Source organism: Cimex lectularius, unplaced genomic scaffold (genome assembly GCF_000648675.2).
Source record: "Cimex lectularius strain Harlan isolate CLEC.00 unplaced genomic scaffold, Clec_2.1 scaffold211, whole genome shotgun sequence".
NCBI lineage: Eukaryota > Metazoa > Arthropoda > Insecta > Hemiptera > Cimicidae > Cimex > Cimex lectularius.
The window spans coordinates 32,671-60,322 of record NW_019392909.1 but is presented as its reverse complement, the minus strand read 5'-3'; the positions used below and the strand labels follow the sequence as shown (position 1 = coordinate 60,322).

The window sequence follows — 27,652 nt, the reverse complement described above, 5'->3', positions numbered from 1 at the left end:
AAAATTTGTCTAAGGACTTTTGATTGGAAGGACTGGATGCGCTGGATATTGGAAGGCTTGGCAGTACCCCACAGCTCCACTCCGTATGTCCATATTGGTCTTAGTAAAGTCTTGTACAGTGCTTTGTCTTAATTGTCAAAGTCAATTTGGGTCTTAGTAGTAGTCCAAGTCTTATATTAAGTTGTTTTTTAAGTCCTGTGTGGGGGTCGTCAGTCTGCTGTCGAGATATAGTCCCAGGTATTTGACTTGAGTGGAAACCGGTATCTCTTTGTTGTTGATGTACAATAGATGGCAAGACTGCTATTTCAGCATAAACGTATACTGAGCGCATTTTTCTTGCAACAAAATGTCAAAAAATTGATCATACCGCGATAATATCGACAAAAAGAGAAGATCGACTACCAAAATCCTCCATCTTGATGAGGATCATGGATGTGGTCAAAATTTCGGTTGATAGTTTGGCAAACGTACAACTCAACTGATGATTATTTTTATTTACCATTGAAAGTACTTCGACAATAAAAGTACAGAGATCGCACTACGAAGCTGTTTATTAATATTGGCCGTAAAATAAAAAATAAACTCAGCCCAAAGTCCTATGAGAGACAAAATTAATTTAAGATTTAATACAAAAGTTAAAAAAATAAATAAACAATTAGGTCTGTATAACCAAAGTAAAATTTTTGGTTTAGATTTTTACTGTTGGTACTGTGCTATTTTTAAATTTATTAATGTTTTGCGTTTTCATTTTCATTCTAATTTTTTAGTATGATGATATTATGTACGATTTTTTTAATTTGTCAAAATTCATAATAAATAAAGTGCTGGTTATTTTTCAATAAACCAACACTGTTTGTCCATAGATCAAAAATAGCCAGACAGCAAAAGGCAGCAAAAACCCACTGTTATTGTGTTGGCGATGTGCCGCGAATTTATGACAGTCATGCAGCCATTTATTATCAGAAATTTTTCATTTCAAAAATTGAATTGACCATAAAGGCAGCGACCGCAACATATTTCCCATAGCAAAGTTTTTTTTTTACATAGTTTATAGGTAATTTTTGAAACAAAAAGTGCCAGATCATAAATTGTTTAGTAACAAAGGCATACGATTGTCAAAACATGGTCATAACACCAAAAGTATTTTTATGTATTCAATCATTTTTTTTTTAGAGAGAAGTTATTTAACATGCATAGTAAAGTTTTCTTACTTGGTTTCCCAATTGGCATCAGTCGCCTCCACTTCCCATTTCCCGTCATCTCCATGTCTTTCAATAAATAAATATGAACCTTCTTGGTGATAGCCATTCCTGGGGTGCCCAGAGACCTGAATAATAAAAAATAGAAAAAGAAATTTGTCTATTTTACTTCTGACCGTAGCTGAATGCTTACAAAAACAGCAGAGACAGTGCTTCCGATTTGAACCACCTGCTCCGGTTCGACTTTAACGTCACCGAAATTCTTGCCCCATCCAGCGGAGTCGAAAATCACGGGCGGAAGAAGGGATATCAGATCGGAAAACGATGCTGGAATTTCCGGCCCCGGTTCTGGAATAACGCCCTGTAAATGAAAAATATTTTTTTTACAATATCTAATTAATTTTTATATCGACGTTTACGTTTTTCAGGTGCGTCGCGAGTTTTCTATACTGTTCGAGGTAGATGGTCAGCGTGTGGGGGCCGAAAATCGTCGACGCTCCTTCATATCTCTGAACCTACGAGACCGAACATAATCGCAGTAAAATATAATTTTTGTTTTTGTTTTACAATTGTACCTGGTATTCTTCAGGAGTGGTGATGTAGTCGCTGTAGGTATTGCAGAGGCCTGCGACTATCACACGTTCCGGCCCGAACAGGCCCAATTCTTTGGCGATTTTCTCCCTCAGCCTTCTGCCGGACATCGTCGTGAACTCGCCGGGTACACAAGCAATGGCCATACCACCGATTTTGGCCAATTGGGTCGAAACAACTGAAGGCTGCCATTCAAACGGAAAGTTCATCTGAAAAAAAAAGTTAAAAGTCAATTGATGTGAGATCGAAAAATGTTAGGAACCTGTGTTTTGGAAAAAGAACACAATTACGATCCGTTTTAAGCATCATTTACATACAATTCTTAATTACAAATTTTAATAAGGAATAAAAAATATACACTTTTGACACTTAAAAAATACACATCTCGAATTTATCCAGATTCAACAACCTAACAATTTTTTTTTTTTTTTTTGGGGGGGGGGGTCGGCGAACGGCAAAGGTCGGCCGACACGCTATAAAATTTAAATGCGGGGGTTAGTGTTTCTTCGTTGTTTTTTTTTGTGTTTTTTTTCCATTACCACCTTCTTTTTTACCTTCTTTTCACTAAACTATCTTTTAACAACGATTGAAATCAACAATGATTTGTTTATATGTTTTGTTTTATATCACCGATTCTAATGATGAATAAATAATATACGTGTTTTTTGTATTCTTCTCTTCTTTCTTCTTCGTTGTTCGCTTGTTTTATGATATTTTTAGGTGTTTTTTTCAGGAACTTACAACTATTTCAAAATATTCTTTTATTATATCGATATCGATTTTGGAAGCACCAGCTTCCCCTCTTCAGTCTGGTTTCAATTTTAGAACCGCATAATTTGCGTAAATGTGTTTTTTTTTTCTTTAGTTGTAATGAAAACATAAAAATAAAAATACATTTAGCAAGGAGACAAACACAGATCGAAACATAAATTTTGTCGTAGGGTTTTCAAAAAATAAATATGAGTGTTAAAAAATTTCAATGATTCCGCACTATTATCAAAATAGCCCAAAATAAAATTTTTATCAAAAAGAATTTTTTTAAAAAATATTCTAACGCCTATTTCTTTAATAGAAATACGTGCGCGGATAATGTTCGTGATTTTATTGAGAAAAGCTAAAAAATAAATAATTTTAAAAAGCTTTACAATTAATTAAGGTTTTTAGTTGAGATGAAAAAAAGTTAATGGCTAAAGACTGGCTTTCATCCCAACTAAAAACCTTAATTAATTGTAATGTATTATTGGTCAAGCGGACCACGAAATTAGGGAATGAAATTGTAAAAAGAATGAATCTATAGTATTTGCTAAAAGCCCAACACACAAAACAGACAATATTTATAAATTTTATTTTAGAAATAAATACGTTTTGCTTTCATTGAGGATCATAAAACCATAACTGATATGGAGGCAAAGCCTAATCCCTACATCAAATTCATTTTACAGTGCCAAAATTCAACAAACTTGTGTTTTACGGTTTGTCAAAAAAATAATGATTTTGGGGTAGTGTACAAAAATCAAAAATAAACTGTAACATAAATTACTGAATGGATGGAGACGGAAGTTGTAATTTAAAACACGCACGAAAACAGGGAAAATTCTGGGACATGGTTTTCTCAGAAACCTTTATTTTAATGAATTTCATTTTGAACAATGTAAACATCCAACCCTAAACCCAGATATACGTAAATTAAACGTTTGTAAACAAAATAAAAACACTCATTTTTTTATTTAAAAAACCAGATACTTAATTAAAAAGAAATATATTCATGTTTAAAATTAAAATTGAACAGAGCTGAAACAATTTATTATCGTTTATTTATTATACAATTATTCAATTATTATTATAACCATTTATTATATAACAATTCAATTATTATTACAACCATTTATTATATTGAGCAATGTTACATCTACGGGAATGGACCACTCTTAATTAATTTATTGCAAAGTGATTTTACCCATTTTTCCAAACGTGAGTGGTTTAAGAAATAGTAAGATTAATGTGTGGTGTTTAGTGACCGTTAAGAAAAACATTTTCTTTATCATGCCAACGTTTCGATCTTTATTGAGATCATCTTCAAGGCTCAAAGTGTTTGTTTTCTGCGTAATTGTGTCATTCTTGTGTGTCGTATTGAGAGTGCCCAGGCCGTGAGAGATCGTGAGATGCGGCACTCTCAACACGACACGCAAGAATGGCGCAATTACACAGAAGACAAACACTTTGAGCCCTGAAGATGATCTCAATAAAGATCGAAACGTTGGCACGATGAAGAAAATGTTTTTCTAAAACCTACGTCACACCAGGCCGCATCTCACGATCTTCAAATAATCAATAAGATTAATGTAAACCGAAACTCGTTGTAGGTGAAGTACTTATAAAAAAGTACAATGAGATGGTAAAAGCAACCTATTGACAGAAGGGCTAGAAAACAATTCTAATAAAAAAAATTCTAACCAAACTGAATTTAGTGCATACTTATTTTATTCATAAATCATTATCCGGCCGAAAAATATATTTTACACAATGTAAAAAGTAATTGAAATAAATAAATGACTGCCAGTCGTCGTCAGCGAGTATTGTTCTGTAATTGTGTCAAAAGGAAGTATAAAAATAAACTCTTTTGCAATTCAAATTCACAAAACAAATTATTATTTGCATTGGTAAATGTTTCGAACGACTAAATTTAACGTTTAAACATTGTCAGCACATCCGGTAACAATACAGCCAATAACTAAACGTTTCAAGCCTACAATCAGGAAGTAAATTATTCATCCCCTGTTGACCTTTCCCGTGTTCAAATATTTATAACGGAATTCGTTTAAAAAAAAGGTCACATATTTAAAAAGTGGCAAACATCCTAAGGCAACATTACTACCATTCAAATTTAATTGAACCGACTCGGGTTTTAATGAGCCATTTAATATTATTTTGCGTATTTGCGCAATCCAAATTTCTTGCAAATTCATTCTATTGTGATAATAAAAATGTCAACAGTGCACTTTTTTCGAATAATAGATACATAGATACTTTTATTTACAACAAAAGCAAAAGTACTACAACAAAGAAATAAATTTATAAGTATATGCAAGCATGGATTGTTGCTAGTATCATAAAAAACAATGTGGAAATTTAAAAAAAAAATTATATAAAGACCTCATATATATTTTTCTAAAATATACGTCACACCAGACCGCATCTCACTATCTCCAAATAATCATTACATAAAGAAAAGAAAAAATAAACAAAACATAATTAATTTTTAAAAAAGAACAAAGCAATACAAAATACACAATAGTAAACAAATAAAATAAAACAAACAAAAAATACAAAGAGACTGACATTGGGGAGCAAACCGGAGATGTTAACTATATCAATTTCAAACGGTTGGCATACGGCTCTTGTTCCAGGCAAAACAAAAACGTGAAGATTGTCAAAGGAAGTTCTGTTATGCAAATACATAACGACCGTGCAATAGCTCTTCTTAAGCCAACATGTTAAAAGGCTCATCATGCCAAAGATCACATAACGCTGTGACAAACAAATGTCAAATGTATTATTTATACGATCTCATCATAATTACAATTATACTTAATCTTTTAAAAACAAAATTCTTCATATTTAAATTGTTTTGTAGTTATGACTGTGATAGGTGTATGTTATATTTATTAATATTTTACAGATAATGTGTATAATAGATAAGATTCAGCTCAGTCTCTTAGAGTAAATCTTAGAGTAAAAATGTTGACCACAAAGGTACTGCACACTGATGGTGGCAAGTGGTCTGGCATTATTCCCCAAAAACAATAATTGCTCGCCAATTACAGGAGCAAACGACATCACATATTCCTCAAGAATGTCTGTCACGTAGATTTCTGTATTAGGTGATGGATTATTTAAACCGTGTAACTCTGTTTTTGTCTCCAATAAATTTCACTCCTCACCATAACTGAACCACCTACGCTTTCTTCATATTTAACTTATTTTGTAGTTATGACTGTGGTATGTGTATATATTCACATATAATGTATATAATAGATAAGATTCAGATCAGCTAAGGTTGCAGAAGGGTTATTAGGACGAGCTAGCCAAAAGTACTCAATGGGGTTCAAATGCGACTGACCATCTTAGACAAGACATCACAAAGGTACTGCACACTGGTGGCGTTACGTGATCTTGCATTATCCTCCAAAAACAAGAATTGCTCGCCAATTACAGGGGCAATCCTCAAGAATGTCTGTCACGTAGATTTCTGCATTAGGTGATGGCTTATTAAAACCGTGTAACTCTGTTTTTGTTTCCAACAAATTTCACTCCTCACCATAAATGAATCACCTACGCTTTCTTTATATTTAACTTGTTTGTAGTTATGACTGTAGTATGTGTATGTAATATTTATTAATACTTTATATATTCACAGATAATGTATATAATAGATAAGTTGGTGTCCGAGTGGATCGAAGTCACGATAGCTCAAGTGGTATCAGCGGCGTATTTAGCCGAAGGTCGTGGGTTCGAATCCCGCTCGTGACACTGATTTTTTTATCCCAACCAATACCTTACTTAAAGATTAATTAATTGAAAAGAATTTATTCGGTCAATCAGACTACGAAACCTAATCGATTTAATAATAAATAAGTTTTAGCTCAGCTAAGGTTGTAGGAGCGTTATTAGGACGAGCTGGCCAAAATTACTCAATGGGGTTCAAATACGACCTGAATCTTAGAGTGCAAATGTTGACATCACAAAGGTACTACAACCTGGTGGCGGCAAGTGCTCTTTCTTTATCTTCCATAAATAAAAATTGCTCGCCAAATTCCGGGCAAACGACATCACATATTCCTCAAGAATGTCTATCACGTAGATTTCTGCACTAAGTGATGACTCCTCACCATAACTGAAGCAATCCTTTTAAAAAGGATCTACCCACAGTAAGTTGTTTTCGACGATCCGAATTTCGAGCTTTTATCTCATCATCAGGTTGAAGGAGTTCTACAGCCACGTCTCTCGACATGAATTGCAAAAGGGCCGATCCCCCGCCAACGCGACGTTCCAATGAGAAGCTGGAAAAAGCTGTTTCCTTGTTTTGTAGTTATGACTGTGGTATGTGTACGTAATAAATCCTTATTGATATTTTATATATACACAGGTAATGGGATCTTAAAAAGTCCTTGAAAACATTATTACCACCCCTATTTGATAGCTTTGTTTATATAGTTTATATAATTGATTACATTGGCTATATTAGATTCGCTACACGCTATCATTAGAATGTCTGAAAAATTCACTTTCTTCAAAGTCACTATCGGGAAACGAAGGCGATAGTATTGCAGAATTTTGGTTTATATATTCAATCAAATGCTTTTGAAAGATTGAATTAAAAAAATAGTTCAATTTCAATGTTGAAATCCTACATAGCATTAAGTATGGTATTCTTTTGACTAAAATTTACCCTTCAAATTGTTCAGCACAGATTAGATCTTCATGATTTAGTTTGTGCAACGTAGATTCTTGTACTAACTACGTTAGCGGTTAACAAAAGTGACAAGTCGAAAAATACTAAAAATCGGATTATTTATTTTAAGTACATGAGAGTGTGATGCTACAGGATAAATGATGATAAGTGAAGTCTAGCTGCTAGGCAGCACCATGTGTTTTGAATTGGCGAGAACGCACCTGCCTCCATTCGCGAAAAGTGCTGTATCCAACTTTATAGCATCAGTGTAATTATTTATCAGGTAAAATGGCATATTTCTAATAAGGTCAGTTTTCTTCTCGTTTAGTGAAGGAATTTATGCTGCTCCGGAATAACTTACTGTTGTTATAATGACCGAGACATCTTCTTAATATATAGCACTCCTACGTGTCAAGGGATCGCAAATTCGAACATTAATACATTCTTATTGATACAATACTTAGACAAAGTGATTCTAGATTCGTTGACAACCAACAAGAAGGAAACTGCCGTCATTAATGGTAATGAAGTTTGTCAGTTTTCGAATTCCACCTCTTCGGCTTTAGACTAAAATGTTTTGGATCTTCTCGTTGCACTTTGATGACGGACGGCAAGAAGAAAAGTATCAGCTATAATGCTGACAGTTCTATCTCTCCAGATTTCACTAACAAATCTGGGAGGCAAGTATGCTCAGCAAGTTAGCAGTTGTTCAGCAACAAAGTTACAGAATTACTACAATTAGATTTTATGCGAAAATATACGATCGCATGTCTTTGATTGAATCTAACAGCATTCGTAGTTCTTATGTTGCGTCTTTCTCTTCATCGCGAGAGCAAAGTAGTACTAATTTTTGAATTACTTTAGTTTTCAATGCTACAAGTATCGACCAATTTTTTCCTCACGAACACTCTGGGTCATGTTTTGAAGAAAAAAGAAAATACAGTTGTTACTGCCAAAGCTTTCGACCTATTTACAGGTCATCATCAGGGCCTATATTAATTTCACATTTTGAAAAATAATTGTTAAATCAATTATACAAATATGTTTTTCTTAACGGATATCTATCCTTGTTTGTTAGTTTTGTATATTATATATTACTTTCAGAAAGATATTAATACCATTTACAGTTATGCATTGACCACCTTTATCGTTAGAGCAGACAAACTAACTTGAATTATTGAGAGCCAAATAAGCGTAACAGTCCAAAAGCCGTAGTTTTTTAAGGGTATACAGCTGGATTTTTAAAGTTTTGTGTTTTATCTTAAGTCTTGGACAAAGGAAAGACAATATTGATGGATCATGACAGTTTTTATTGCCAACAACAGTAATGGCGTGTACAAAATGCATAAGTCCAAAAAAAGTAAACTTCGAAATGTCTCTCGTGTAAAATTTTCTTTTCTGGAGTTGTGTCACTTTTATTGTAGATGTGCGATATATTCAAATCCTGTTATTGCTCTTAGTATTTTGTAAGAAAATTATTTATAAAATGAATTCAAACTAACACACATGTCAACCAAAGGTGTTTTGGATTTAAGCCCATCTGCAATTATTTTACTTTTGTTAGAGAATGAAACTGTAATTAACTAAAAAGCTACTTACTATAAAAACTTTCTTCTAAAAAAAGTAAGATAAAAGTTGATGTTACATAAATAATAAATCGTTTTTATATGGAGTGTCCGGTGAACAGACGTCAATATTTCAGGAGGTTATCCTACAATTCAAAGTGGACCTGTCCCTTATTGTCCAAGCTTGATTCTAAATTTGATTCGAGATGTTATGTATTTAGATTGTAGATATCAGGTTACTTCAACCTTTCATAACTCTACTCCACAAAGTATCTCGTTTCTCTTAGAAAGTCATTGTTACTATAAATTTGATTACACCAATGGAAAGCTTATAGAAATTCCAATAAGGAATATTTGTTTTTGATTTATTTTGTTGTGTATTTGTTTTTAACTCAAAGCATCCACACATTCGGGAATCAACTGTTCTGAACGGGTATAACTGTGATCATATATCAACAGTAAGTACATATGACTATTTACTGCTATTTATTTTTCAATAATAAACGATTCCTAACTAACGTAGATGTATTAATGAAAGAACAGCGTAGCGTTGTTTCTATTGGTTAGGAATGGATTGAACCCACATAACAGTCTTGGAGCTCCTCGATTTGTACCAAGCTGAACTAATAATTTACGAAAATCGGAACGGGTGGAAACGGATCGAAAGTAATATGGGGTGACTGTTAGTAGCCACTACACAAAACTGTAATCGCAGCTGCAGCAATGACAGTTTCACTGTTGTCCATCACGATCGGAAGTAAGTTGAGGACTCGCAACCGGTTGGTTGTACAAACCCCGCAAGTGGGTACACGTAGGCACGCTATTTGGCGAATGCCAAGACTAGCACCTGTTTGCAGCCACCTTTTTTTTTTGCCTTATGATCTTTGCATATTAGCCATGACGAATTCTTATATATGTTGTTCAAATTGGGGGTTATCGGGAAAAAAGGGCCAGAGGCGACGGTGGGAATCGAACCCACGACCGCGGCGTGAGAGTCTCTCATGCTAACCACTCGGCTACCGCGGTCCCCTGCAGCCACCTTTAAATATGTAAATACCGACAGAAGCGCTTACACAAAAGTTATTCCTATTAATGAGCTGTAAATTTGGCACAGCAAATTTGGCAGTTTATTCAAAACGAAAACACATACAGATACTAATACATCCTGAAGTAGAAAGCTACTTAACTTTATTCCTAATAAAAGAATAGTCCTGACACAGAGACATTAACATTCCGTCAAAAGAAACAGGAAAATTTAGAAAAAAAGGGAGAAATGGGTTAGGCTACAACAGAAAAACTAGTTTAAAGCATAATGGTACAAATTAATTTAAAACAATTTTGGCATATAAAGAGAGAAAGATAACAGAACGGCGATAAGAACAATAACCAGTTTTGAAATCAATTTGGCATAAAAAGAACTCGGTGACCTACTGGATAAAAAAAAATTAAGAGCAGTAAAATGATATTATAGAAGAAAGAAAATGCATAGTTGGAACAGGTTTTGGGACATATGGAATAGCTATGACAATAGCAATCTTCAAACTTTAAATTTTAAACAAAAACTAACTAGTGAAATAAAACACCTTTAATTCCCAGCCCCTTTCTTATCTTGAAATCATATGTAACAGACACTGCTTCAGAGTAAGGTAACCTCGTTCTTAGAAGTCAGACAAGCCGGCGTCCCACAAGGGAGCACTCTCGATCCCATCCTTTATATCATATAATGCTGACCTACCTATTCACACTAATACCATCAATACGACGTACGCGGATGATACCGCAATTTTATCCTCTACCTCGAATCCAATTCAAGCCACCTCCAACATCCAAAAACAACTTGAGCTTATCGAAGAAGGGTGCCAAAGTGGAGGACAAGACTGAATGAAGAAAAATGTACTCAATGTACGTTCATATTGAGAAAACAGTCATGCCCTCCATCATCAACAACAACCGATTTTCATTTAAGTCAAATACTTAGGATTATACAATACCTAGATAACAGGTTGACGTGGAATCCCCAAGGCTTAAGAGACAACAACTCAAAAGAAGACTTGGACAACTACGAAGACTTCTAGGACTGTGAACACCAAACTGTACAAGACTTTCCTGCGATTACTTTAGACATACGGGATGGAACTGTGCGGTTCTGCCAAGCCATCCAACTTAGAGCGCATCCATTCCTTCCAATCAAAAGTCCTCAGAAATATTGTCGTCATTAACCTCACTATCCACAACAACCTCAACATTCTTTTTGTCAACAAACTGATCCGCTCCCGATACAAAAAGTTTCACACCAACCTCTACATCCATCCTAACCCTACTACCCGATCTTCTCTACACATTCCCATCCCGAGGACCCGCCACGTTGCTTTAATCGTCGATGATGACCTCAGGACCTCCTTGCCTATTAATCTCTCACACTGAGAGCCAGTATTGGTTGGTTGTGACCTTGTGAAAAAACGTTTTGTTTTGTTGGTTTTGTTACATTTGGCATATGTACGAATTAAAATAATAATAGGGTACAATTAAAATCGTTTAAAAACAATTCCCAGCCCCAAAAATAAAATCCTGACTAGCGTGCCGAGATGACCTCAAGAATGAACTTATACACGCAAAACGTCTTAAGGATAAAAACATACGGGTATTATAATACAAAACTATAAAAACTTACTTCGCCTGTTGAAAGAAGGATGGGTTTCGGCGACTGGCATGCTATCTGCTTGGGACTCGGCGGCGCCAAGAGATAGGTCAAGGCGTTCCACAAAGGGTTGGTTGATGTTGTACCCTGCTTAAATGAAAAAGCACCTGGGCCGTCAGTGGTTCCAGCAGCAAAGCTGTAACCCATAGCTGCGAGACATCCGTTGACCTGCGAATTTATGCAAAACACGGAATGAACACCATTGAAACCAACAATAAAAAAAATAATGAACGTAGTACAAAAAGTAATTAAAATGGCAAATATTACTGTTCAAAAACTATGTTAATATTAAAAAAATTACCATTTTTGTCCTTCCTGTTTTAGGATCTGTCCATGGTGCTGTTTGCGATGGCATGTCCACATATTGATGAACTATTCCCAGAGGACCTTTTAACTCGAATCCTTCAGACTGAAACGCTTCCTGAAGAAAAAAAAACAATTCGTTAATAAAATATAATATTGCCATATTACATATTGCCTTATGTTTAACAGCTTCTGTCAGAGTGTTTGTCTGTGTACTTTCTTGTGAGTATGTGTTAATGTCGCGTGCTCATGTTTGTGCCCACATCTTAAATGAATGAATGAATGAAAGTTTATTTACACAAAAGTATATACATTAAATTTACATTTCGAAAAGCTAATTGACAATGGCCTTAGCCGTCTGTCGAGCTGCTTTATAAATTTATATACCTATTTTTGTAACTTGAGAATGACTTTGATTTTAAAAATTGAAGCGGTCAATCAGGTATTTTCCGTACCGAAGGGCCTGAGTGAGGTACACCACAAGCTTCCTCCAGTTATCCCTTCCGTTAAGGACTGCAATAACTTATTTTTCATCCAGCTTCAGCTTCCCGAAGTACCTTTGGCGGAACTCTCTCAGAACGGGGCACACTCCCATGAAGTGGATAGTGTCCTCTGGGACGTTGAGGTTATATAAGGAGCAAATGATGACGCGGTCCTGTCTCCACGGTTGGCAGTTCAGCTGATGCAATTCACCCCTCCCGTCAAGACCAGAGACACCTCATAGGCTGTCATATTAGAGCACTCCATGTAGTTTCGCCCTAAGCCAAAATCCAGTCTTGCGTACAAGTTGTAATGTAAGCTTTTTCTCGCACGGGTTACCAGGTCTTTCCTTTTGCTTGTCTACCACTTTTTAATCAGGTCGGTGGTATTAGAGGACGTCAGTTCCTCCGTACTTACTCCTACACCGTACAGCCTACCTAACTCTGACAGCTGCTTATGCCATAATATGTTTTTATTTGTTACTACGTCGGTCAAAAACTGCGTCAGTCTGTCAGGTGTGTGATTCAGTACTTTCTTAATATATATTTAGAAATCGTGAGATGCGGTCTGGTGTGATGTAGGTTTCAGAAAAATATTTTCTTTATCGTGCCAACGTTTCGATCTTTATTGAGATCATCTTCAAGGCTCAAAGTGTGTGCCCACTCGACACGACACGCAAGTATGGCACAATTACACAGAAGACAAACACTTTGAGCCCTGAAGATGATCTCAATAAAGATCGAAACGTTGGCACGATAAAGAAAATGTTTTTCTGAACCTACATCACACCAGACCGCATCTCACGATTTCTAAATAAATATCGATTAACGGTCACTAATCATCACACATTTCTTAATATATTTCAAATGCAGGCTCAAAGTGTGACTGTAGAGTAGCGTGACCGAGTACTCAATATATAAGATGTAGTCTGGGGTGTAATTGGCAGGCATAGCAGTTTCTTGACGAAGTATTTCTGAACCTTTTCCATTTCCTTCAAGTAACCCCCTAACCATCCCTAAACATCTTAAGTAGGTATAAAATCTATCTACTTAATTTGTATATTTTATTTTCTACAAAAGACAATTTTCGAGTTATTTGCATGTCGTTAGGTAAACCTACCAGCTTTGATCAGTTTAGTTCGATGTTTTATCTTAAACGATAATTTAAAATTTAAAATTGAACAGCTACTACTGTCACTTTGAAACTGTCTCTCCTATTCAAGTGAATACGTTCAATTATTGCAACACTCGAGGAAATTCTGATTTAAACTCCTCAAATCTCGTTAAGCCGCACATTGTTTAACGATCAGAGTTGCAAATGGCTTAGATTTACGAAATGAAACACAAAGCTATGAAGCAAACAGTGATCCTGGCTTATAAACTTAATAGACTTGGTAACAAACCGCCAAAACTATTTATGGTTTTAGTATTCAATAATTTTGTCTAATAGCAGTGTTTATTTTTTCCAAAATATACCTGAGCAACTGATTATGTATGCACATTGCTATATATAGGCATAAAATTTATTAAAAGAAAAAAAATGACACAAGCATTACACGTTTAAAAAATTTCAAATGCTTCCTTAACAATGAATGGTAATGTGTAGAGATTAGTGACCGTTAATTGGATATCTGAATAACCAATGAATGGTAAGTTAATATAAAAACGACTTATGAAGTTTCTAAATTATGAAAAATATAATTTATTAAATCGGAGATACAACGCTGACACAATAGAAAGAAATCAAACAAAATGCAAAAACTTAATAAGAGGTACATAAAGAAAGAGACGTACGGACCAAGCTAATCGACACATTTCCGGATATTAACCGCCAGCCGGAAAATTTATGTTAATTACTTAGTGGGGAATTAGTTATAAAGTAAATCTTATTTTGATAATTAAGTCTACCTTACGTTTCGCTAGGGCTTCCCTAACTTTGTATAATGTATTCCAATCAAACTTTGTTGATGTGTTTTGTATATTAATCTTTTGTTAAATGTTACCCCGTTCAATAAAGGGCTAAGGGAATAATTTAATTTTATTAGTTTGAATGCCGTTGATCGATCTGATTTTACTAGGAATTAAACGTAAGTCCATAGATAAACGTTGAATAATTGGGATTAAACACGCAACATATATACATTACTTTCATTTGAATGGTATTATACACTTTTTACAAAATATATATAAAAGTTACACAAAAAGCATTTAAAAACATGTTTAATGCCATCTACCAGAAAAAAATTAAATTAATTTTTTTGTTAATATTCCAAATATTTGTACAGGATCCTTCTTAAGATTTAATAAAAGTCAGTAGAAAGACAAGTTCAAAGGTAAATTTTTAATTTTTTTAACAACAAAGTAAAAATAAGCATATGTTTCTTTTTTACAATTTTATTAACGTTGAGGTTTTCTGTAACATGAATCTGAACATTGGATTTTTATTGCATTTCAACCCTTCCTCTTTCCACCCATTTCAGTCCAAATGCAATTTCCACTCATAAAACCTGTGAGCGTGGTATGTAGTGTGTACTTGGTATAAAATATATACAAAATTAATTATAAACCCAGTGTATTATATTGTTTTAATTATAACCAAATAATTAAAAAACCTGACCTCTAAATCGCCAGTTGTATGTATGAGTTACTCGCGCTTGGAATTTTTAATTATTTAACATGCCGTTCAGATTAATAAATTTTGTCAAATGTTTACAAGTGACACTGAAAACCGAAAAAATGACCAACTGATTAACACTAGTTGCATGAATAAATTCACGTCATTAGAGACAAACTTATAATTCGTTATCGTTGATTTACTTCCATCCGTTCGGCTGATATTAATAGACGTTGAAACAAATTGCAAAAAATAAACTAAACATAATCCTATCGTATATTTCCCTTGGTAAACATTTTTTCTATTTTTTTATTATATTTTTTTCGGAAAAGGTTTTTCCGCAGTAGACGCGGCGACAGCGATTTGCATAACAAGGTCATTACTGTTATGTTTTGGTTGGTGTAAAAGTGGCCCTTAAATTAACTAATTATTCATAAATCGTGAGATGCGGTCTGGTGTGATGTAGGTTACAGAAAAACATTTTCTTTATCGTGCCAACGGTTCGATCTTTATGGAGATCATCTTCAGGGCCTGGGATTTACAAACATTGTTTACATTTAACAAATACATTTAGGATGTGGAAAAGTGAATTTATACAATGCAAAATATATTTTTGATATTAAATTTTTAATTATTTTTATCAGCTTCTATTTAAATATATAAATACTCAATTAATTATACACAATTTTTTCGAAATGAAAAATTTGTGTCACAGGGGGGATTCGAACCCACGACTTTCGGCTCAATACGCCGCTGCTCTACCACTTGAGCTACCGTGACTTCGATCGCCCATGCCACAAACTTCTCATCTCGACTCCCTGATTTTATTCTAATTGTAAGCAAATCGCGGCTTCATATAGAAACACGTTTTATTAACGATTGTACTAGATTAGCGGGACTCGAATCCCGCCTGTGACACAAATTTTTCATTTCGAAAAAATTGTGTATAATTGAGTATTTATATATTTTTATATTCAATCAAAGTATTTCTACTCATTCAAAGTGTTTGTCTTCTGTGTAATTGTGCCATTCTTGCGTGTCGTGTCGAGAGTGCCAGCGAGATTTTGCTGTTTTATGTTTATATGCGTTGGATTTTGAAGGGGTGGGGAAGGAAGTCGGTATAGAAAAGACATTTTTGTATAAGGCGTCGGCTTCTTTGAGGTGAAAAGAGCGGACGAAGGGATACAATGGTTCGGCCAGATTATCCTTTCAGGATTATATAGAAAGGGATAAATAGGAAAAGGAAAGCTAAATTGTTGGACAATTAGACTATGTGAAAAATATTTGATGTGTGGAATGTAATGTAATGATATATGTATGTTATCTATATTGAATTTGATTAATGATATTGGCGTAGCTGCGACTGAGTTTACATCTATCTGTTCTGTAATTGATGCTGTGTTTATCTCTGTTGATATAAACCATTTCTAAGAAATTACGTTTAGGTTTGTTTTGTTCTGTAATTAATGCTGTGTTTATCTCTGTTGATATAAACCATTTCTAAGAAATTACGTTTATCTTTGTTTTGTCCTGTATGTAATATTTTTGGATTTTTGAAGTTGAAATTGTGTTGGTGTTCAAAATGGTGAGTAGCGAGTGCTGTAGGATTTTGCTTGGGTTTTTTGCAATCATAGATATGTTGCTTTACTCTCTTATCCAAATATTGGGATGTAAGACCGATATAAATTGCCGGACAGTTTAAACGGTTGATCTTGTAGATTACGTCTGATTTATTTGTTACTGGTATGGGATTTTTAATTTTGGAAAAAAGTGTTTGGATTGTTTTATAATTTTTGAAAGCTATTTTGAGGTTATCGGACGAGAGAAATGTGTTTAATTTATGTGATAGGCCATGAATAAATGGCATGGAAATGTATGCTGGTTTGTTTGTATTTGATAGACTTAATGTAGGATTATTAGTAATAGTGGATGGTGTTAGTGTTGAGTTGTAGTTGTTCAAATTGTTGTAAATCCCAGGCCCTGAAGGTGATCTCAATAAAGATCGAAACGTTGGCACGATAAAGAAAATGTGTAGAGATTAGTGGCCGTTAATCGATAGTAATTCAGATATCGTGAGATGCGGTCGGATGTGATGTAGGTTTCAGAAACACAAGTTATTTAATTTTTTGATGTGTTTATTTTTAATTTTGTCAAAGTAGGTGTTTTTCTGAAACCTACATCACACCCGACCGCATCTCACGATATCTGAATTACTACTGATAAAGAAAATGTTTTTCTGAAACCTACATCACACTAGACCGCATCTCACGATTTCTGAATAATTATCGATTAACGGTCACTAATCACCACACCTTAAATTAACTTCTTTATGGAAACTTATATCGCTTAATTTACTTTTCTGACCCGGGAGGGTTTAAACAAATCGTTTAAAACGAGGGTTCGCAACCGCAGAGGTTATATCAACCCTCGGGGTGCCGGTGTTTTTGAAAAAAAGCCCATTTGTAAGTATGTCGGGTTGGAATGCAGGGCCGCTGGATTCGAACCCGGGACCTTTACCTAACAGGGATGAACGCCGTGTCAACGCCTACACCGTTGCGGCCACCGACACCCCTTGACAAATTGTTATATATTATTATTTCGTCAGTATCGAATAATTGCCTTTTTTGGCTAGGCAAATTATCATCAATAGTATTAATAGAGACTGTACTATATCCCTTTAAATGACAATTTGAAAATGAAATTTTGAATAAAATCAAATAATTTTTGTTGTATTGAATGAAAATTTGCCGTAGACTTACTCTCCACCGTTTAATAATACTAAACACCCCGCTTGTTTATGTTGCCCGTTATCTTCTCTTTCATTAATTTTATGAGTTAATAATCCAGGGCGAAAATTAAATTAAAAATTTTGTCGGAATTAGGTGTGTGGTATTTAAGATGTCTTAGTACCTAATAATACGGTTTATTAAAACGTATTGTTAAAGTATAAAATTTTTCCCTAAATTTTGTGCCACTAATGACTAGTACAAAACTAACAAAATGCACGACACTGCGTTTTGTGTGTGTTTGTGTATTATATCAGGCAGATTATGGTGGTATCTGGAGGTGAAGGACCGCGAAGAAAAACGGGAAATGGGACTTTATGAAAACAAGCTACAGAGAGAACACAAGTAGTTCCAAAGGACGATGCACTGAGAAATATGAAATAACATAACCCACTCTATTGATAATAAACCTGACGGAATGTAACGTTTCTTATTTCTTCTGTCAAAAACATTACAGCTCAAATCGTTAATCAGATGTGACACGAGCAAGGTTGCTGCGTATGCTGAAGGGTTAGATCAGTTGCAAGTGTGAGAGTGAGAGTGGCTGTGTGTGAGAGAGAAACAGAGAAGCACGGGTTCAACATGTAACGAACAACAAAATTTAATGTATAATAATATACACTTGTTTGCGCCACCTATGGACTCAGAGCGTGTGAAGGTGGTGTCGGATCGCGCATTCAGACTGGCTTGGGATTACAACCGATTGAGTAAATTGCTCTCATTTCGTTTTGAGTTAAATTCTTGTAATCTCGTTTAAATTTAAATTGCGCTCATTTATGGGAAATCACTTATCCTTTATTTTAACACAGTGGTGAATCGGAGAATCGTTGGTAATCTCTACCACAAAGTAAGAGTTTTCCATCCATTTTACTTACAGTTTTTCTACCCTTCCCTGTTCTCCTGGATTCCTCGTGAATGAGGGAAATCGACGAACTGTCGGTAAGCGTTATTTTCAGTAACTTCACTAATTTCGTGGTCCGCTTGACCAATTAATATATTACAATTAATTAAGGTTTTTGGTTGAGATAAAAAAGTCGAATCCCGCTTGTGCCATTGACTTTTTTTATCTCAACTAAAACCTTAATTAATTGTTATTTTCAGTATTTTTTTTTTAATTTTGTCATAATTTTTTAATATACAGTCCATACATTGCCTGACAAAAACTGCTTACAAAAAGTTTGAGTTGCCTTTACAGTAATGTTATCACCAATATTTTTGTTAGCCAGGTATTTATTAAAATATTTGGTTAGGATAAAAATAATGATTTATGTATGAACACGAAATATATAAAACGAACTTTAAAATCGTTAATGTGCTGTGTTACTTCTTCTTGTTTTATCTTCTCGGCATGCTCATAATTAAGCCTTTAACCACCTCTGGAGTTATTTCTTAAATCTCAACTAATGTAACTTTCACCGCAGCTAAGTTTGTGGGAAGGTTATGTTTCATTTTACCCAACATCCAACTCGTCCCAAAAGTGCCAATGGGGTTCAAATGCGAGCTGACCATCTTAGAGTGCAAATGTTGACATCACGAAGGTACTGCACACTGGTGGCGACACGTGGTCTTGCATTATACTCCAAAAGCAATAATTGCTCGCCAATTACAGGAGCAAACGGCATCACATATTCCTCAAGAATGTCTGTCACATAGATTTCTGCATTAGGTGATCGCTTATTAAAACCGTGAAACTCTGTTTTTGCCTCCAACAAATTTCACTCCTCACCATAACTGAACCACCTACGCGAACAACCCTCTTCCGGCAAGTTTGCATTGGCTTTAGAGCTTAACATCTGCTCTATAACCTCAAAGATATCCGTTTGGTGAATAGAGATGAAACAGGGTCTCGTCTGAAAATACAGTATTCTCCATTTCTCTGCCCAATGTCGGTAATCCCTTGCAGACTCTACGGTCCCGACGATTGTCTCTTGTACGCGCTGCACCCGTTGCTGGCCTTCTGTGATACTGAACCATTTCTGCAAGTCTCCTTCTTACTGGTTCAGGGCTAATAGACATATTTAGCACAGGTCGATGTCTTTAAGACGTTTCAGAAACAGTAGAAACGATTTCTCGGAGTGTGCAATCTTTCAGGTCATCGGCTGGTCTCCGAGTACGGGCTACTTGCTCCCTGATTATGAGCATCTTTGTAATTGTTTTGTTTTATGCCACCAGCACATTATTGAATAAAGGCATTTTAAAGGTTAAATGTCTTGTTGATTTACATTTAAATCAAATTAGGAATTTTTTGGTTTTGCCTCATAAACGGCGACAGAAACATATAACTGAATTTTGAAAGTATTAAACAAAAAATAAGGCCATAACATTTTAAAATTTAAAAAAAACAAAATTTCAGTGAGCTGCTTTTTATTTGGAGCAGTGTACATGGGTGTAGTACATCGATGTATTCAATAGACTAAATTACACAGAGGAAGTTGAGGTGAAAAATTAGTGACACGAGCGGGATTCAAACCCCACGACTTTCGGACAAATTACTTCAATGTTATTGCTCTATAATCATGTTCGGTCCGTCGAGACACAACGCCCCAACTAAACTATTTTGAATTTCCCTTAGGCTGAAGTAATTAGCAGGGAACATTATCAAGGTATGTGAAATTCATTAATTACAACTTATTGGTATTTGAATAGGTATGGGAGGTATGTTACGGTATGTAGATGTAAGATCGAGCGAGCGGAAAGAGGAAGGGTGGTTGAAATTGAAGGAGAATCAGAAATTAAGAAACTGAGAGAAAAAGATCAAAAAAAGATTAAGCAAAGACCGTGAGTGCGCGTCTGCTTGTTGTACAAACCCCCGCCTAAAATGAAAGTTGGGAAGACTTCACAAACTGTAGTAAGGAAACGTATATGTACCGAGGCATATAAACGCCACATTGAGGGCTCAAATATGATCAATTCTGTCCAAAAATTTCGATTTGTCCTTGATTTTGTTCTTGAAATTAACAAAATTCAACTCCAGAATGCAATAGAATCAGTATAATTTTGAAAATAAAAAGGAATGCGATTCATGGAACATCCGTTTGATCTTTTCGCTCTATTGAATGAAAAATAAAATAAACAGGGTGGCTTGTCACGTGGTAAAGGCTGTTCACACGAATATTTTTGTCGACAGGGTGAAATAGGACGATAAATGTTTTATTTAATGCATAATGTATATTACATTCTTCACGTGATGTTCCCTTGTAATATAAGAACGCTTTTTAAAGTTTTTATGAATCCTGTATTTTTCCTGTGCCTAGCGTATGTAACCATACGAAATTAAATTGAAGAAATTAAAAAAGCAATTGCACCACCAAAAAGGATATTAGATGAAGTACGTTTTCTGAAATTTGCTGTCCTCTAGGTTTGAAAATAGTAGTTTAGAATCACTATAGTAAGTTTTTCAACTTTGAAAAAAAAACATTTTTCAATAATTATTCAAAAATCGTGAGATGCGGTCTGGTGTGATGTAGGCTTCAGAAAAACATTTTTTTTATCGTGCCAACGTTTCGATCTTTATTGAGGCCTGGGATTTACAAACATTGTTTAAATTTAACATATACATGTAGGATGTGGAAAAAAGTGAATTATTGGCACTCTCAACACGACACGCAAGAATGGCACAATTAAACAGAAGACAAACTCTTTGAGTGAGTAGAAATACTTTGATTGAATATAAAAAATATATTTTGCAGGGACTCCGTACAGACAAGAAAGGCAGAGCCCTCATCGTCTCAAATCACCCCGAGTGCGTGCCAGATCGCATAGAGTTCAGCCGTGTACACGGTGCAGTGCCGCGGGAGTGCCCATGAAGTGGACGAACCCCCGTTATACACGGCGCACGCCACACCTTCGCCGGTCTTGGACCCGTCCGTAAAGACGAGGCGAAAACCAGCGAATTCCGATCTGAGTTCTAAGAACCCAGCTCGGTAGAGGTGCGGCGGTGTACACGACCTGGCTAATACCGCGAGGTCGTCTCGGACGAGTACGGCTGGAAGGACCCAGGACGGTGTCGGTCTGTTACCCAGCCCGAGTACCGACCCCAGTGTCAGTCCCGCCCTCCCGAGGGACTCGCTAAAGCGAATTCCTAGGGGTCGCGTCCGAATTCGAAGTCGCTCGTATACTTGGCTATAATCATTCTGCAAGATCGTGCCCGTCAAGGGGTTGCCCGGCTTGGCCAGGGGGCTAGTTCTAAACGCACCCGATACGGCTCAAGACCCTGATAGTAGAGCCTGTCGAGCCGCAAAAGGAGCGTCTTTCGGGCCGAGGAATAGGCCATACACCCGTAAAACAATCTCGAGCAAAGCAACGCTTCAAATACTTTCAGCAAGGTCTCCCTGTTCGCTCCCCACCTGAAGTGACCAATATGCTTTAAGAGTCCGAGGATTTTTCTGCAGCGGACTTCGACAGCTTCGATATGTGACTGCCACCTTAACTTTTCATCGAATATGAGGCCGAGGAGCCGCACCCTCTCCACGTATCGAACCGGCGCGCCCCCCAGGCAGAGACGAGGTGGGCTATGAGCCCTCCTCAGTCTGCAGAAGTGGACGCCCACGGTCTTAGACGAGGAGAAGGCAAAGCCGGCTTCCTCAGCCCTTGCAGCCACAGCGTTGATCGCCGACTGCATCACCCCGCCGACCTCCGTTAGATCTTTACCAGAATGGTAAAGACAGAGGTCATTACTAATGTTTATAAATTTAGTATTGATCACATCTTATCGGAAATTTAGCGTACTTTTCAATGGTCTCAACGAATTTGTCCAAAACCTTTTAGTTTTGTAGTTATCATTGTTTATTTGAAGCAAAATCGTGAATTCTTAAAAAATCAGAAAAAGTGAAATAACTCTGAAACTGTTGAGATTCGGGCCATAGTTAATTAGGACTTTTGGTTCCATTTTCAATGTAAAATCTGCGGGTAAAGTTTGTAACACGAGTAGCCGAACACCCTGTATATTATTTATGGACCGACAAACATTGAGTTGTCATAGCAACCTTGTATGAAAAATTATAATTTTTCCGTGCACCTTTGTCACTGATTCTCTCTCATATTTTGTCTTCTGGTTTCTTTGCTTGCTTACCTCTCGTAGTTACCTCAGGTTGTACATAATAAACGATATATCATACGTAATAAACAATAAAATTGCAAAATAGTCAGGCGACCTATTGGGCTGGTGCAAATTAATGCAGGTTTTGAAAATTTTTATAAAATAAAGAAAATTTATTCCATATATATGCGAACGCTTTTTAAAGTTTTTATGTTTCCCGTATTATTCCTATGCATCGAGTAGATAAACATACGAAATGAGTTTGATCAAAATTAGTCATTCCAAATATTATAATAATGACGATAATTGAGAGAGTATCATCTATAAATACTTGGGGTGCTATGTCAAGGATAACTGGAACCCTGCATGCGAAATCCGTTGTAGAATGAACAAGCTAGAAATTCCTTCCAGAAAATGAGGAAAGTTTTGACAAACCGGGACTTATCTATCAGGCTTCGTACAATACTTCGATCCTATGTATTCAGTATACTTCTCTATGGGGTTGAAACTTGGACCCTAACAGACAATTATGCTGGAAGCTGGAAGCATTCGAATTGTGGACGTACAGACGAATTCTGAAGATACCTTGGACAGCCAGCGTCACTAATGTGTATAGTAGTAACTGTATTACATCGCATGAATAAAAAACTAGAAATCCTCAATACCATAAAGGGACGAAAATTACAATATTTTGGACACATAATGCGCAATGAGAAATATCATCTGCTGCAGGTTATGCTTCAAGGAAAAATAGATAGGACGCGTGGCCGAGGGCGTTGAAAAACATTCTGGCTTAAGAACTTAAACCAATGGTCCGCAGTGAACACAGCTGAACTATTTAGAATAGCTTTGGATCGAAACCAGTTCAGGCTACTACTAATCGCCAACGTTCTACGAGGACATGGCACTTGAAGAACAAGAAGAAATACAATAATACGTTGATTTAAGAGAATACGTAAGACAACAATAAAATTGTACTTCCTAATAAGAAACTTTAGATCTAGTTATCTTTTGACAATAAATATGAAACAACGTAAATAAATAAAACATGCCTAGGGAAAAGATAAAGTTTTAGTCCAAAATCTAAGCTAAACTATCTTACAATAAGGTTCAGCAAAATTCATTAGAAATATCATAACGACTATAAATAGCATCGTTAACTTCGATAGAAAAATGAAGCAAAATATTTGTTTTCTTTAATATAAAATTGCGTCGACGTTTTTTAAAGCTTTTTTTAGTATTAGCCGATCATTTCTATCTGGCTATCATTGTTTTTTGGGTAGTCAGTCGCATTTCACTATTTTCAGCCTAGGATGATTAATAACGACCAATTTACAGGTCCGTCCAATCATCACCCGCCGTCCCACGGATAAATTTCATAATATTGGGCAGGTGTAGATATACTGTAGGAAGGTTGAAAAGGAATACAAAACTGTTTTTAATTTTTATAAAATAAAGAAAATTTGTTCAGAATATTTTCCATCACAATCTATACATCTTTGCCAACGTGTAATAACGCTTTTATTCCGCTGACATAAAAATCTTTATTTCGACTCACAATAAAGCCTTGGAAGGCGTTGCTTCTCTAAAAATGTTATCTCTCAAGAATTTATCAAAATGTCTAAAAAAGTGGAAGTCTGTAGGCGAGAATTCGGGTGAATATGTAGAGTGCGGTAAGGTTTCATATCCGAAGTTCTTAAGTATTCGCAGGGTTGGCAATGCGACATGTGGCCTGGCCTTATCGCGAAGAAGAATCTTCCCCTTACCGTTTAACCAAAAGACGTTGCAGTTTCCCGTGCATTTTATCAATTTCATGGCAATATTTCTCTACTGAGTGATAGTTTCACCATAATTTAGGAATACAGTGAACACCCCAGCAATACACAAGAAAAAAGTCACCACAACTTTTTATGGGTGCAGATTAGGTTTCGAGAAATGTTTTGACGCTTCATCCTTGTCCAACTGCTGACTTGTACGCCTCCTTATCGAACAGATTCCATTTCTCATCGCACGTAATGATTCGATCGCGAAATGGATCAATTTGGTGGCGCAACAGCAGAGGCGTGTAAAATTCAAAGCGTGGATTTGTTTGGGCTTCGGTTAGTTCGAGCTTCCCTACTTCACCAATTTGCTCCAGATGGTAAATAAGGTTGAGTGGTCATCAGTAAGCTCTTCCGCAATTTCCCGTGTTGGCTCTTCTATCAACGTTTTGAGTTGGTCGTCATCCACAACGGAAGGCCTATCGCCAACTTCCCTGTCTTCGAGATCGAAATCTCCAAGAAGAAATCTATGAAATCATCGCTGTAAAAGTGCTTACCTCCCCCCCCCCAAACTGTATTGGTGTTACGTGCGGTTTGGGTCACACTTCACCCAAGTTTAAATCTAGTTTAGTCCTATTTACTTTCTCAGGTCCTTACTCTTATAAAATTCAACGTAAACTAAAATGATTTGTATAAAAGCTATGACTGCTAAAAGTATTTATTATAATCCATAAATAAGATTTGAGGATTTAGCTTTGTTTGCATGACTAGTACCTGCGAAAATAAAACAAATTTTCAAAACTCGGATTAATTTTGCACCAACCCAGTGCAAAAATCTTGCCAGAAGTATAATAAAAGAGCATATTTGTACATAAAAAAGAACATTATATAATAATCAACTGATAATGAATATACATTGAAATACACTCAAAGACGAAAAACTGGACCCTCGTATTTTATTGTTTATTTCAAACTACGTATGTATTTAATTACAACATATTTATTTAACTTCAGTTATTAAAACTCATGAATTCCTAGAACGCTTCATCTCAATGCGTTATTAAGAGCAAAACCAGGTATTAAATTGTTAGTTAAATTTATTCTATCACGAAATGATTTTCCTGTGTTTTGGTTAATTTTCTTTCAAACCATCATAGTTAAATAAATGTTTTAAAACTCATTAATTTCTGGTCTCTTTTAATTTAATAAGTGTGTTGTAATTAATACAACGATGAAACTAGTACTTCGAAATAAATAACAAAATACGTCCAGTATTTTCATTGTTTTGGTGAGAGGACTTATTTTGTGTTTGAGTACATAAAAAAGTAGGAGGAAAGCATTATTCGCTATTGTCGGACTAGCGATTTTTTTCAATTTGTTGATAAAACTATAAGTAACGTTCCAAGTTTTAAAAGAAGTACATAGAAGGTGAACTCACCCAGGCCCTCTCCACTATCCTGTTAGCAATGATCGAAGTGCTTTCGAACATGTCCTTCCCAGGGCCGGATGCGATGCAGCTGTCCGTTTTGTCTTTGCAGGTGGAGGTCTGAGCATCGCATGGGAGTCCGGACTTTTGGCATTTGGGCCCCTTTATATTAGGCGAGACGTCGCCGAGGTTGGTGGATGCGAAAGCTGCGACAAATGGACCCTGTAAAAAGTTAAAAATGTTAAGTTTCAAAAAATAGGCCGATCATGAGAACAAACCTTGCCGATGAACTTCGTGAACTTCTTGTTTATCCTCTGTTCGAAGAGAACGGAAGCATAGCCGACGTTGTCGCTCGAGACGAGCTTATTGGTGTTGTTCATACTAGTCGGATGAACGGCGAACCACGTGATAACGCCGATGGGCTTGTTTTTGCTCATAAACTTGAGTTGTGTAAATGTCTTGTCAACATCATACGTATATCTAGAATAAAATAAAAACAAAAATGACTATGAATTGAGATAGAGGAAATTTTATCATATCACCTTGCCCTTTCGTCTGCAGGGTTCTGCAGGTAAGCCGTCGGACTTCTGTTGATATTCGCATTGAAAACTTCGCCCCTAGTGACGAAGATTTTTCCTTCAGTGAGACGGCTGTGGGCCCTGGAAATACTCTGGAAAAGATTGTATAAAATCAAATAGCAAATATCTGAGGAGTTTAATTTCGATAATGTTTAACATATAAATTACGTTAGTAAAGTGATAAAAAAATATGGTAAGTAGTAAAAAAAATATAATAGGTATGTATCTTTCAATTAATTAAGGTTTTTAGTTGAGATAAAAAAGTCAATGGCACGAGTGGGATTCAAACCCACGACTTTCGGTGCTGCTCTACCACCTGAGCTATCGTGACTTCGATCCACTCGGACACCAACTTCCCATCGCAACCCCATCTTTTGAATTTGAAAAATGGCAAAAAGGAGGGAAAGTTGGTGTCCGAGTGGATCACGATTGCTCAGGAGGCAGAGCAGCGGCGTATCTAGCCGAAGGTCGTGGGTTCGAATCCCGCTCGTGACATTGACTTTTTTATCTCAACTAAAAACCTTAATTCATTGAAAGATATTAATTGGTCAAGCGGACCACGAAAACTAGTGAATAGGTATGTATAATATAATCTGGCGCAGTCACATTTTTCTAATGCCTCCATCTTCCAATCTTCTTAATTTTTTAATATTATTATTGTTGTATTTAATCTTACAAATTAATCTTTTTATGCAAGGTCTTGGTTGAAATAAAATAGCTAGTGACACGAGCGGGATTCGAACCCACGACCTTCCGCTAAATACGCTGGTGCCCCACCCACTTGAGCTACCATAACTTTGATCCACCCGGACACCAACCCCCATCTCAACCTACAACCTTTCGAATTTTCCCTTCTTTTTGCCATTTTTCAAATGTCGTGTAATCAGGATTCGATTCTCGGCGACATATGAAGTGGCCACGGACATCTTTTAGTAAAGATATACTTCGTTTTACTTATTAAATTCATTATATTTAGTGGTCTGATTGAAAAAATTACTTCTTTCAATTAATTTTTTTATGTAAGGTCTTGGTTGAAATTTCAATTCGAATCCCGCTCGTTACACTAGCTTTTTCATTTCAACCAAAACCATACATAAAAAGATTAATTAATTGAAAAAAGTAATTTGGTCAATCAGACTACTAAATATAATGATTATATTTAA

At 35.8% G+C, this 27,652-nt stretch overlaps 1 protein-coding gene across 1 annotated transcript in view; it reads right to left on the bottom strand.

The window, feature by feature from the left end:
* LOC106665047 (neutral ceramidase) overlaps positions 1 to 27,652 on the bottom strand; it is a 58,813-nt gene that overhangs the window by 14,201 nt on the left and 16,960 nt on the right. The window contains exons 4-12 of the mRNA XM_024229265.1: positions 26,454 to 26,581; positions 26,190 to 26,391; positions 25,924 to 26,133; positions 11,807 to 11,926; positions 11,479 to 11,673; positions 1,775 to 1,999; positions 1,619 to 1,714; positions 1,393 to 1,560; positions 1,212 to 1,327 (exon numbers count right to left, since the gene is read on the bottom strand). Coding sequence (XP_024085033.1) covers positions 1,212 to 1,327; positions 1,393 to 1,560; positions 1,619 to 1,714; positions 1,775 to 1,999; positions 11,479 to 11,673; positions 11,807 to 11,926; positions 25,924 to 26,133; positions 26,190 to 26,391; positions 26,454 to 26,581 — 1,460 coding nt within the window. The remainder of the gene's footprint in view (positions 1 to 1,211; positions 1,328 to 1,392; positions 1,561 to 1,618; positions 1,715 to 1,774; positions 2,000 to 11,478; positions 11,674 to 11,806; positions 11,927 to 25,923; positions 26,134 to 26,189; positions 26,392 to 26,453; positions 26,582 to 27,652) is intronic.